This window comes from Onychomys torridus, chromosome 1 (assembly GCF_903995425.1).
Source record: "Onychomys torridus chromosome 1, mOncTor1.1, whole genome shotgun sequence".
In the NCBI taxonomy this organism is placed as follows: Eukaryota; Metazoa; Chordata; class Mammalia; order Rodentia; family Cricetidae; genus Onychomys; species Onychomys torridus.
The window spans coordinates 15,024,571-15,039,254 of record NC_050443.1 but is presented as its reverse complement, the minus strand read 5'-3'; the positions used below and the strand labels follow the sequence as shown (position 1 = coordinate 15,039,254).

The 14,684-nt window shown below is 42.3% G+C and overlaps 1 protein-coding gene across 2 annotated transcripts in view; it reads right to left on the bottom strand.

Moving 5' to 3' along the window:
* The window catches only part of LOC118588777 (cytochrome P450 2B1-like), an 88,899-nt gene extending 75,323 nt beyond the window's left edge, over positions 1-13,576 (bottom strand). For both annotated transcript variants that reach the window (XM_036195323.1, XM_036195329.1), the window contains exons 1-3: positions 13,524-13,576; positions 12,277-12,439; positions 12,003-12,152 (exon numbers count right to left, since the gene is read on the bottom strand). In XM_036195323.1, coding sequence (XP_036051216.1) covers positions 12,003-12,152; positions 12,277-12,439; positions 13,524-13,559 — 349 coding nt within the window. In that variant the 5' untranslated portion in view covers positions 13,560-13,576. The remainder of the gene's footprint in view (positions 1-12,002; positions 12,153-12,276; positions 12,440-13,523) is intronic.
* Between the last annotated feature and the right edge of the window lie 1,108 nt (positions 13,577-14,684).

The window sequence follows — 14,684 nt, the reverse complement described above, 5'->3', positions numbered from 1 at the left end:
CATGTCCCCACACATTGAAGTCCCAGTTGCGGACCAGCAAGCAGGACTTCTGCAGGCAGGATGGATTACCACCATCCCCCACCAGACCCTAAAACCTACAAGCCCCACCTCATCCCACAATCCTGGTCCTGGACATATGTAATGCTCACACTAAGTGACAACAGATCCAAGCCAAGACTCATATACCCAGAAAAACACCATTGATAGAGTGAACAAGACAATGCAAGACAAAACCAGATTTAAACAATACGTATCCACAAATCCAGCCCTACAGAAAGCACTAAAAGGAAAAATCCAAAGTAAGGAAGTCGGATGCACCCACAAGAACAGGTTCAATAAATAACCCAAAAGCAGTAAATCCCAAAGAAGATAAATACACACACTACCACCAAAATATAACAGGAGTTAATGTTCACTGGCTATTAATATCCTTTAATATCAATAGACTCAATTCACCTATAAAAAGACACAGGCTAACCACATGGATAATGAAAGCAGGATCTATCCTTCTACTGCACTCAAAAAACACACCTTGCCATCTGGACCAGATGTTCTGACCATTCGGCAGGACCCCCCCCCAACCCCACCAGGAAGGATTGCCTTCTCCAAGACCCCCAGTGGAGTCTACAAAATCTACACCCTATTCCCACACCCATTTGCCCAAAACCCCAGCCACTTCCTGAGACTTAGAAACCAGCCCCCAGCTTCCATCCTGCCCCAGAACTTCCACCTGGACCAGAGCCCCCAGCTCCCATCCTACCCTGGAGCTCCCTTCTGGACAAGACATGGAGATTCAACTACTTGCTGAGACTCAGAGACCAGCCCCCAGCTCCCATCTGGACCAGAGGTGAATGCCTGTGGTCATACCCAGAGAGGCCTGCCCCTAGGTCCCAGCCCTGGGCACCAGCCATTCCAGGGAAGACCTGCCCAACTTGGCCCCAGGTTCTGGCCATAGGGCAGGACCCCCTCAACCCCACAGGGAAGGTTTCCCTTCTCCAAGACCCCTGGTAGACCCTATAATCTCTATGCCCTGCCCCCATACCCATCCACCTGAGACCCGAGCCAATTCCTGAGGCTTAGAAACCAGGCCCCAGCTTCCATCCTAACCCAGAACTCCTATCTGGACCAGAGGTGAGTGCCTGGGTTGTATCCAGAGTAGCCTGCCCCTTGGTCTCACCCCATGGCACCAGCCATCCCAGGGAAGACCTGCCAAACTTGGCCCCAGTTTCTGGCCATCCAGTGGGCCCACAAGAAGGTTCCCCTTTTCCAAGACTGCAGGTAGACCCTTCAATCTCCACACCCTGCCCCTACACCCATCTGCTGAAGACCCAAGCCACTTCCTGAGACTCAGAGACCAGCCCCCAGCTCCCATCCGGCCAGCACTCCCATCTGGAACAGAACTCCCATCTGGGCCAGAGAGAGGCTCCCTAAATCTGTCAGCTCTGTCTGGACCAAGTACGCTGATAAGACCAAGAACAAATCCAAGAGGAGATGGGCAGACGTCAAGGCAGAAGTACATACAACAAAATAAAGAGCAATACAGCATCACCAGAACCTAGACCTCTTCCAACAGCTAGACCTGAACATCACAGAATGGAAGAAGCAGAAGAAAGCAACCTAATAAATAACATCATGAAGAGGCAAGAGCCTTATATAGAAGAAATAAAAAATGAAGTGGGGGAACAAACAAACAAAAAATGGGAAGAACGCTATAAAAAAACTAGAGGAAAGGACAAATAAAGCAGAAGAAAACAATAAGTCCCTGAAAGAAAATCATGAAAAAGCAATGAAAGAGATGAGGGAAACAGTCCAAGACCTGAAGAGGGAAATAGAAAAAATGAAGAAGACACTAGCAGAGGGAATGATGGAAATAGAAAATCTGAGTAAACAAACAGGAACTTCAGATGCAAGTATAACCAACAGAATGCAAGAGATGGAAGAGAGGATCTCTGGTGTTGAAGATATGGTAGAAGAGGTAGATTCATCAGTCAAAGGAAACACTAAAGCCAACAAAGTCTTGACCCAAAATGTCCAAGAAATTTGGGACACCATGAAAAAGCCAACCTAGGAATAATAGGGATAGAGGAAGGAGAAGATTACCAACTCAAAGGCACAGAAAATATATTTAACAAGATCATAGAAGAAAACTTTCCCAACTTAAAGAAGGAAATGCCTATGAAGATACAAGAAGCCTATAGAACACCAAACAGACTAGACCACCAAAAAAAAAGTCACCTCGCCACATAATAATTAAACAACTAAAAATACAGAATAAAGAAAGAATATTAAGGGCAGCAAAGGAAAAAGGCCAAGTGACTTATAAAGGCAAACCCATCAGAATAACACCCGATTTCTCATTTGAGACTTTGAAAGCCAGAAGGACCTGGACAGATATAATGCAGACACTAAGAGACCATGGATGCCAGCCTAGGCTAATATACCCAGCAAAACTTTCAATCATCATAGATGGAGTGAACAAGACCTTCCAAGACAATGTCAGATTTAAACAATACTTATCCACAAACCCAGCCCTACAGAAAGCACTAGAAGGAAAATTCCAACCTAAGGAAGGCAGATATACCCATGAAAACACAGGCAATAGATAACACCACAGCAGTAAACCCCAAAGAAGAGAAGTACACACACACACTACCACCAAGAAATAAAAATGATAACAGGAACGAACAATCACTGCTCATTAATATCCCTTAATATCAATGGACTGAATTCACCTATAAAAAGACACAGACTAACAGAATGGATTAAAAAAATAGGACCCAACTTTCTGCTGCATACAAGAAACACACCTCAAATTCAAAGACAAACACATCCTAAGAATGAAAGGCTGGGAAAAGACTTTCCAATCAAATGGTCTTAAGAAGCAAGCTGGTGTAGCCATCTTAATATCCAGCAAAATAGACTTCAAACTAAAATCAATCAAAAGAGATGAGGAAGGACATTACATACTCATCACAGGAAAGATCCACCAAGATGAAGTCTCAATTCTGAACATTTATGCCCCAAACACAAGGGCACCCACATATGTAAAAGAAACATTACTAAAGCTTAAATCACATATAAAACCCCACAAATTAATAGTGGTTGATTTCAACACCCCACTTTCACCTCTGGACAGGCCAAATTGAAACTTAACAGAGACATAATGGTCTTATCTGATGTTATGGCTCAAATGGACTTAATCGATATCTACAGAACATTCCATCCAAACAAAAAAGAATATACCTTGTTTTCCCCATGGAACCTTCTCTAAAATCAACCACATACTTGGCCACAAAGCAAATCTCAACAGATACAAAACAATTGGAATAACCCACTGTGTTCTATCAGACCACCATGGTTTAAAGTTAGATTTCAACAACAAAAAAACTACAGAAAACCCACAATCTCATGGAAACTGAATAATGCTCAACTGAATCACCAATGGGTTAAGGAAGAAATAAAGAAAGAAATTAAAGACTTCCTAGAGATTAATGAAAATGAATATACCACATACCCAAACTTATGGGACACTATGAAAGCAGTGCTAAGAGGAAAATTCATAGCACTAAATGCCCACATAAAGAAGTTGGAGAAATCTCACACTAGTGACTTAACAGCATACCTGAAAGCTCTAGAACAAGAAGAAGCAATGTATCCCAGGAAGAATAGACACCAGGAAATTATCAAATTAAGAGCTGAAATCAATAAAATAGAAATAAAGAGAACAATCCAAAAGATTAATGAAACAAAGAGTTGGTTTTTTGAGAAAATCAACAAGATAGTCAATCCCTTATCCAAACTAACCAAAAGACAGAGAGAGAGCATCCAAATTAACAAAATCAGAAATGAAAAGGGAGACATAACAACAGACAATGAGGAAATCCAAAGAATCATCAGGTCATACTTCAAAAACCTCTACTCCATGAAACTGGAAAATCTAAAAGAAATGGATAATTTTCTGGATTGGTACCACATACCTAAGTTAAATCAAGACCAGATAAACCATTTAAATAGTCCAATAACCCCTAAGGAAATAGAAACAGGCATTAAAAGTCTCCTGAGGAGGAGCAGGCAGGGGCACAGAGGCAGGCAGGCAGAGAGGCAGGAGGCAATTGTAATAAAAACCAGAAACTGAGCTACCACCTGCTGAGGAGTTAGTGAAAACAAGTTACTAATCAAGAGCTTGGAACAGGGACGCCTTTAATCCCAGCACCCGGGGAAGCAGCCATCTCTATGGGAGGAGACCAGAACAGATCTGAACACTGTCTGAGGCCAACCCAGGTCCCAGCTGCTGATCCTGTGAAACCCAACAACTTGGAGGTGTTGCTGAGACTACCCTACTCAGCTGAAATCCATCCAGGAGAGGAATCAAAAACCTACAGTTTGAAGCCTGAGGAAACAAGAGCAGCTGAGGAGTTCACAAATGAGCAAAACGTGACCAGAGAACACAAAAGAAGGCACTGCTCAGCCACCGAACCAGATCACCAGAATCGGAAGTATACACTTCACCAACTGAGAACAGGTAAGCTCCCATCTCCAGACCGGCAGATCAGGTCTCTAACTCCTAGGCCATACCCATTGTAGTCCCAACAACCAGACAGCTACATTTCCCTACTCCCTCCCCCCCCCAAAAAAAACCCCAAACAAAAAACAAACAAACAAAACTAACCCCTACGAACCTAACAACCACTGGAACCATAAGCACACCCTACACCAACCGGGAACAACTGCTCCCAGAGACAGACCCCAATAACATTGATTTGACTAAGCTCATCCCAAAGAAACTGAGCCCAACAGCACCAATTTAACAAAGAAATCCTAGTGAACCAAGACTAACAATTAGAACAAGAGAGGCACCTTCAGACACATACACTGCCTGCACCGAACAGAGGAAGAGATGAGTAGACACCAGTGCAAAAACACAGGCAACAACATGAAGACCTATATGACAACATCACAACCTAGTGATTCTACACCTACAAGACCTGAACATCCCAAGGCAGAAGAAACAGAAGAAATCAACCGTAAAAATGACTTTAAGAAGATGATAGAGGCCCTTAAAGTTCCTTTAAAGAGGAAATAAATAATTTCCTTAAAGAGGAAGTGGAAAACTAAATTAAAGAGGAAGTGAAAAACTCCCTTAGAGAGGAAATAAAAAATTCCCTTAAAGAAATAGAAGAAAAAAAAAACCAAAAAATTGGAAGAAATCAAAAAAGCCAAGAAAAAGTAATTGAACAGATGAAGGAAACAATCCAAGATCTGAAAAATGAAATTGAGACAATAAAGAAAACACAAACTGAGGGAATGCTGGAAATAGAAGTCCTGACTAAGCAAACAGGAACTACAGAAGCAAGCATAACCAACTGAATGCAAGAGATGGAACAGAGAATCTTGGACAATGAAGACACAATAGAGAAAATAGATATATCAGTCAAAGCAAACACTAAAGACAAAGAAGTAGTAACAAAAAAATCCAAGAAATTTGGGACACTATGAAAATACCAAACCTAAGAATAATACATATTCAACAAAATCATAGAAGAAAACTTTCCTAACCTAAAGAAAGAAATACCTGTGAAGATACATGAAGCTTACAGAACACCAAATAAGCTGGATCCAAAAAAAAAAAAAAGTCCCCTAGCCACATAATAATCAAAACACTAAACATACAAAACAAAGAAAAATATTAAGAGCTGCAAAGGAAAAAAACTAAGTAATATATACAGGCAAACCCATCAGAATAACACCAGACTTCTAAATAGAGACTATGAAAGCTAGAAGGTCCTCGATAAATGTTATGCAGACACTAAGAGACCATAGATGCCAACCCAGACTATTAAATCCAGAAAATTCTCAATCACCATAGACAGAGTAAACAAAATATTCCATGATAAAACCAGATTGAAACAATACCTATCCACAAACCCAGCCCTACAGAAAGCACTAAAAGGAAAAATCCAACCTAAAGAAGCTAAACACACCTATGAAAACTCAGGCAACAGATAATCCCACACTAACAAACACCAAAGAAGGACAACACAACACGACCACAAAAATAACAGAACTAACAATCACTGGTCATTAATATCCATCAATATCAATGGTCTCAACTCACCTATAAAAAGACACAGACTAACAGAATGGATAAGAAAACAGGATGCATCCTTCTGCTGCATATAAGACACTGAGAGAAACAATCAATCGATGGGACCTGTTGAAACTGAGAAGCTTTTGTAGAGCAAAGGACACGGTCAACAAGACAAAGCAACAGCCTACAGAATGGGAAAAGGTCTTCACCAACCCCACATCTGACAGAGGGCTGATATCCAGAATATATAAAGAACTTAAGAAATTAGACATCAAAATGCCCAACAGTCCAATTAAGAAATGGGCTTTAGAACTAAACAGAGAATTCTCCACAGAGGAAGTTCAAATGGCTGAAAGACATTTAAGGAATTGCTCAACATCCCTAATTATCTGGAAAACACAAATGAAAACAACTCTGAGATACCACCTTACACCTGTCAGAATGGCTAAGATCACATACCAAAGTTAAATCACGACCAGATAAACAATTTAAATAGGAAATAGAAACAGTCATTAAAAGTCTACCAACCAAAAAAAAGCCCAGGACCAGATGGTTTCAGTGCATAATTCTACCATATTTTCAAAGAAGAGCTAATACCAATATTCTGCAAATAGTTGCTCACAATAGAAATGGCAGAAATTTTACCAAACTCCTTTTATGAGGCTACAGTTACTCTGATACACAAGCCACATGAAGATACAACTAAGAAAGAGAATTACAGACCAATCTCCCTTATGAATATTGACACAAAAATAATCAATAAAATACTGGCAAACATAATCCAAGAACACATCAAAAAATTATCCACCATGATCAACTAGGCTTCAACCCAAGGATGCAAAGATGGTTCAACATATGAAAATCTGTCAATGTAATACACCACATAAACAAACTGAAAGAAAAAAGCCACATGATCACCTCATTAGATGCTGAAAAAAGACTTTGACAAAATCCAACACCCCATTATGATAAAGGTTCTAGAGAGATCAGGAATACAAGGAACATACTAAAACAAAATAAAGGCAATTTACAGCAAGTTAACAGCCACGTTACCCTGATGTAACTCTAAGCAAGTGAAAGACCTGTATGATAAGAAGTTTAAGTCGCTGAAGAGAGAAGTTGAAGAAGATATCAGAAAATGAACAGATTTCTTATGCTCATGGATAGGTAGGATTAATATGGTAAAAAAAAAAAAATGGCAGTCTTATCAAAAGCAATCTACAGATCCAGTACAATCCCCATCAAAATCCCAACACAATTCTTCACAGACCTGGAAAGAACAATCCTCAACTTCATATGGAAAAACAAAAAAACCCAGGATAACTAAAACTATCCTTTACAATAAAGCCAGCTCTGGAGGCATCACCATCCCTGATCTCAACCTCTACTATAGAGCTATAGAAATAAAAACAGCTTGGTATTGGCATAAAAACTGATGTGTTGACCAATGGAATTGAATTGAAGACCCTGGACATAACCCACACCCAATGAAATTATGAACATTTCATTTATTTATTTACTTATTTATTTATTTATTTTACAAAGAATACAAAACTATACCAAGGAAAATAGAAAGCATCTTCATCAAATGGCGCTGGCATAACTGGATGTCAGCATGTAGAAGATTTCAAATAGATCCATATCTATCACCATGCACAAAAGTCAAGTCCAAGTGGATCAAAGATTCAATATAAAACCAGTTACACTGAACCTGATAGAAGGGAAATTAGGAAGTAGTCTTGAATGCATTGGCACAGAAGACCAATTCCTACGTATAACACCACAGCACAGACACTGAGAACAATTAATAAATGGGACTTCTTGAAACTGAGAAGCTTCTGTAAGGCAAAGGACACAGTAAATAAGACAAAAAGACACACTACAGAATGGGAAAAAATATTCACCAACCCCACATCTGACAGAGGGCTGATCTCTAAAATATACAAAGAATTCAAGAAACTAGACATCAAAATAATGAACGATCCAATTAGAAAATGAGCTACAGAGCTAAACAGAGAATTCTCAACAGAAGAATATCAAATGGTGGAAAGACATATAAGGAATAGCTCAACATCCTTAGTCACCAGGAAAATACAGAGCAAAACAACTCTGAGATATCATCTTACACCTGTCAGAATGGCTAAGATCAAAAACACTGAAGACAGCTTATGTGGAGAGGATGTGGAGCAAGGGGAACATTCCTCCACTGCTGGTGGGAGTGCAAACTTATACAGTCACTTTGGAAATCAGTATGGCATTTTCTCAGAAAAATTGGGATCAATCTTCCTCAAGACCATGATATACCACACTTGGGCATATACCCAAGGAATGTTCAAACATACCACAAGGACACATGCTCAACTATATTCATAGCAGCATTGTTCATGGTAGCCAGAACCTGGAAACCACCTAGATATCCCTCAACTGAAGAGTGGGTTTAGGAAATGTGGTACATATACACAATGGAGTACTACTCAGCAGTGAAAAAAATGACATTATGAAATTTGCAGGCAAATAGATGGAACTAGAAAATGTCATCCTGAGTAAGGGAACCCAGACTTAAAAGAACATGGTATGCACTAACCCATAATTGGATACTATATGTAAAGCAAAGGGTAATCAGACTACCACCCACAGCTCCAAAGAAACTTACTAACAAAGAGGACCCAAAGAGGGATGCATAGATTGGCTTGGGAAGGGACAATAGATGAGCTCTCCATGAATAAATTGGGGATGATGGGTATGCAATGGAGGGTAGGGGATGGGGGATGGGAACATAAGAGAATGGAATGGAGTGGGAGAGCAATGAAAGAGATACCATAATAGAGGGACACATCATGGGAATAGGGAAAAACCAGGTGCTAGGGAAGTTCTCAGGAATCCCCAAGGATGACCTCAGCTTAGAACAGTAGCAATAGTAGAGAGGGTGCCTGAACTGGAATATCCCAGGAATCAGATCAGTAAATACCCTAACTATCATCATAGAGAATTTTTAGAGTAACTAATGGAAACAGATGCAGAGATCCACAGCCAAACAGCAGGCTGAGCTCCAGGAGTCCAGTCAAAAAAAGAGAAGATAGATTCTATGAGCAAAGGCTTCAAGCTCATGATGGAAAAACCTACAGAGACAACCAAACCAAACTAGTGGGAATTCATGAAATTTAGTTCAACAGTTGTGTAGTCTGCATGGAACTTGACTAGGCCCTCTGCATAGTGAGACAATTGTGTGGTTTGACCTGCTTAAGGGCCCCCCTGGCAGTAGGATCAGAATCCCTCCCTGGTGCATGAACAGGCTTTTTGGAGTCCACTACTTATGACGGCACACCTCACACAGCTGTCCCTTGAGGCAGAGGGAGGGACTTGGACCTGCCTCTACTAAATGTACCTCCCCATGGGAGGCATTACATTCTTGTAGGAGGGAATGGGGAGTTGGTTGGGAGGGAGAGGCTAGAGAGGCAGGAGGAGGGAAGAGGGGAGCTTTGATTGGAATGTGAAATGAATAAAAAATTTTCTTAATAAAAAAGTAAAAATAAATTTATAAAAAGAAATGGAGGTGCATACAACAGTCGTGTCACTTAATATACCCTTGATATAAAGAACCTTAATATTACAGAGCTAAATAGAATTCTCAACAGAAGAATTTCAAAGGTTCAAAAGACATTTAAGGAATTGCTTAACATCCTTAGTCATCAAGAAAATACAGATCAAAACAACTCTGAGATATCATCTTACACCTGTCAGAATGGCTAAGATTAAAAAAACAGTGAAGACAGCTTATGTGGAGAGGATATGGAGCAAGGGGAACACTCCTCCACTGCTGGTAGGAGTGCAAACTTATACAGTCACTTTGGAAATCAGTATGGCGATTTCTCAGAAAATTTGGAATCAATCTTCCTCAAGACCATGATATACCACACTTGGGCATATACCCAAGGAATGTTCAAACATACCACAAGGACACATGCTCAACTACATTCATAGCAGCATTGTTCATGGTATCCAGAACCTGGAAACCACCTAGATGCCCCTCAACTGAAGAGTGGATAAAGAAAATGTGGTACATATACACAATGGAGTACTACTCAGCAGTGAAAACAATGACATAATGAAATCTGCAGACAAATGGATGGAATTAGAAAATACCACCCTGAGTGAGGTAACTCAAACTCAGAAAGACAAACATGGCATGTACTCACTCATAACTGGATACTATATATAAAACAAGGGATAATCAAACTGCAACCCACAGCTCCAGGGAGACTAGCTAGCAGGGAAGGATTGAAGGATTGCCCAGCAAAAGAGAATAGATGACATCTACGTGAGTAAACTGGGGGTGAGAAGAGAAATGGAGGGGAATGGATGGGGCATGAAAACATAGGGGAATGGGAAGTTAGAGCTGGAACAGAGACAGAGTGAGAGAGCAAGGAAAGAGATACCATGAAAAGTGAAGACATCATGGGAATAGGGAGAAACAGAGTGCTGGGCAGTTCCCAGGAATGCACAAGGATGACCAAACATTAGACTACTGGCAATAGTCAAAAGAGTGCTTGAACTGGCCTACTCTGGTGATCAAAGGGCTGAATACCCTAACTGTCATCATAGAGTGCTCATCCAGTGACTGATGGAAGCAGATCCATGTCCAGGTGCCAAGCTGAGCTCCAGGAGTCCAGCTGATGAGACAAAGGAGGGATTCTATGCGCAAGGGACATAGAGACCATGGTAGGAGAAAGTACAGAGATGACTAACCAAACTAGTGAAAATGCATGAACTGTAGACTAATAGCTGAGGAGCCCCCATGGTACTGGACTAGTCCCTCTGCATAGGTGAGACAGTTTTTAGCTTGAACTGTGTAGGGGGCCCCCAGACAGTGGAATTGTCACACATCCCTAGTGCATGAACAGGATTTTTGGAGCCTAGTGCCTATGGTGTGACACTTTGCCCAGCCTTGGTGCAGGGAGGAGGGATTGGACCTGGCTCAACTGAATGTACCCAGGTCTACTGATTCCCCATGGGAGACCTAGCCTAGAAGGAGGTGGGAATGGTGTGTGCATTGGGAGGGGAGACTGGGGGAGGGAGAGGACAGGGGAATCTGTGGTTGGCATATAAAATGAATAAAATATCTATTAATAAAAAGAACCTTAATGTCTCCAGATATGACTCTGTGTTCAACTAAAGTCAAATTCCCATCAGCCTTTGTGCTTACTGCTGCGCTCCAGCACAATCACAAGGAAGAAAACACAGTTCCCTGCTTAGAACACATCTGCAGTTCCTCCTGCTCCCTTCTCTTTCATACCTAAGGTCTACTTTTTATTTGATAAGACCATGGTGGGGGACAACAACAAAGGTTAAGCCAAATTGTCCTTGAATTCTTTATGCAGTAGAAGATGACCTTGGGAAATTCAGCCTCTTGCCTCCACCTCTGGAGTGCTGGGAATATAAACATGCATGATCATGCCCATTGTGTATGGTGCTAGAAGCAACCTACATACATCCATAGCCACACCAAAGGCAGGGCCTCACAATGTAGACAGGAGTGGCCTTGAACTCATGAGCATCTTGTCTCACCTTCTAAGTTCTAAGAGGACAAGTGTGTGCCAGTCATAAACAAATGACAAAGAAAATAAATTCATAGACTCATTTTCTGAAGAAACATCATCATCATGGTCAGTACATGTTTCTGAGTCATTGTGGACACAATACACTTCATGTTTCTTTCCCATCCTTGTATTTCTCTCTTTACACCTCTGTCCATATTTCATCCTCCCCATACTCTGTGTGTCTGTGTTTCTGTGTGTGTGTATGTTGTCTGTCTGCCTGTCTTCTTTACTTTATAGTGCTTCTTTCTCTTTCTTTGGCTGTGCACTCAGGTCCCTGTATCACCATCTTCCTTTTTCCCCCATTCTCAGAGACTCACCCTGGGATTTCTGCAGCTCCTCCACCAGACATTGGGCCTCCTCCTTTATTCGCTCCTCCACACTCCACTTCCCCATCCCGAAGTCCTTCATGGTGGCCACAGAAAATCGCCTAAGGGCCTTCCAGCGTTCCCCATTGGCAAAGATCACACCTTTGACAGTAGGGGATATATGGGTAGGTTACACTGGAAGGTCAGAGAACCTGAGTCCTTCCCCACAACTCAGATTCCACCATCCTTGAGCACATCCTCCACTCGACACTGTCCCATATCTCACCATATCCCCTCACAATTGGCTCAACCACAGCAACTGTCCCGCGACCAGAGAAAGCCTCAGCTTGATCCACCAGAGCCTTCCTTATGGCCTCTGTCCCACACAGCACGACCACAGGCCTAGGTCCCAGGTGCACTGTGAACACATCTCCATATTTTTCTCGAAGCTAAAAAGCATAAGGGCACAAGGGTTGTGATTAGTGCACACAAGCATTGTTGTTACACTGTGAAAACACTTAGGCACAGACTGGTCAATAGGCACCTCAATTATGGCAACCTTTCCTGTTCTGGGGACCTAAGATTGAAGGGTTAATTCCCCACATACCAGGGTCTGCACTGATTGGTTGGACTTCCTGCTCAATACAGCAGTGCTGTAGAGTAGGGAGGAGGAGCAACACATGTTTATAATCCTGGCACTGTAGAGGTAGAGGACAGAGAATCACTGGTCATCCTTGGCTACGTATCCAATTGGAAGCCAGCCTGGCCTACTTATGTTTTTAGGCTGCATCACAACGTGAATCTTAAGCAGCAATGAACTATCAATACACAGATCAGATCAAAGATATTATATTAAACTTGGAGGATCTTGAGTTTGCCACAAAGCTAAATAAAAATAAATGAATACACAAATGATCCAGATAGGTGATCTGTTAACAGCCAAGGGGTAGCAGGAAGTTGAGATTGTTGCCACTATATCAGCTCTCTAAATGGGAAGTGCAGCCAAGGATACTAATTGAATATTAACAAAAAGGTGGTGATTGAACACAAAATCTCATTTGTAAAGACTGGTAAAGATAGTGCCAGTGTCAGTTGCTTGGATGGTCCATAGTATTTATAATTGATAAGCACTCCCTATCTACCCCACCTCCTGACCTGCCTCTCTGGTTTGCTCCTGAATAAGGCAGGCTAATCCCTTGTGCTGGCAGAAGCAAACTTTATCTGTGGATGCCTCTGACATTTTCTTTCTCTTTCTGGAATAAAGAAGCACCAAAGAGGAAAATTGTAAACCCTTGCACACACCTCAACATCTTTTATATTCCAAGTGCTGTGCCCCACAGGAATCCAACATAGCGTGGACTCGCCTGTTGATCTGAGTACCATCCATCACCAATCAGCACCTCACTTTTCACTCAGTGACCTTCCCACCTGAACCTTTTACCTGAAAAGAGTACCTAGCTCATCCTGCTGAGTGACCTCCAGGAGCAAATATGAGGCTAAGCCAATAGAGCACAGGCTATATGCATGTCTCACCTGCATGAAGGAGTTGAGGAGGCCTCTTCTGTCCATCTATAGGAGGTTCCCCAAGAAGGGTAGGGGACATGGTCCTGGTGGAAGTTGACCATGAGCCTTTTTGTGTCCCCTGACCAGGAGTAGCAAAAAGCTGGTGAGAACAGAGAGGAAGAGCAGGACACTGGGCTCCATGGCCCTGGTCTGACCACTGTGGACTTCACTGCACACTCCAGCAGGACATTTTATGCTGAACCTGCCTCTCTACCAAGTTGAGCAACTTGATCTGTTCCCGCCTCCTATTTCATCATTGTCCAGGAGTGTGAGCACCCATACTTCCTGTTTGGGCTGCTGGTGACCTGATCACTCGTTAGTCCATAAATGCTGCCAAGGACAATGAGACAAACAGAACACAGGACAAAAGAACATTGGGAGTAATGCATCTTGATTTCTGGGGGTGAGTGTGTACGTGTTAGCTCAGGTTTGTCTGATTGTTTACTCAAGCATGGGCCTGTGTGTGCTGTATATGTGAAGGGGTATTTCTTATATGACTGTGCATATGTGTGCTTTTGTGTGTTCCTCTAGATATGTGTTGTGTCTGTGATGGTGCATGCATGTGTGTGCGAGGGGATGTGTCTTGGCTGGTTTTTCAAGACAGGATTTCTGTGTAGCTCTGGCTGTGCTGGAACTGAATCTGTAGACTATGGCGGCCTCCAATTCAGAGAGCCTCCTCCTTCTGCCTCTTGAATATTGAGATTAAAGTGTGAGACTACACATGTGGCTCACAAGTACATTCTTGCACTGTGGGGCTGCTCTGTATGTTCTTAGTTTCAGGTGTGACTTGAGGGACAGGAGTAGAGGTGCATGGTACCGTGTGAATCTCTGTGTGTCTGTACATACACCAACCCCAGTGCCGGTGTGATTTCTCCAGAGTGCCATTTCACTCTCTGGCCTGGGACAGCCACAGATGGCAGAACATGCAGAAGTACAGAGCCAAGAGACACAGAAGTGACCAGGTCAGCAGTCAGGTGGAGAGGGAAGCTTCAGCCTGGCGGAAGAGCAGTTGGAGCCTCTGAGTCTCTCATCACTGAGACTGATGATTGCCTCCTCCTCCTGTCTGGCTTTTAGCACGTGGAGCTCTCTGACCTTCCCCCTGACCCATCCCTCTCTCTGCAAGTGTCTCTG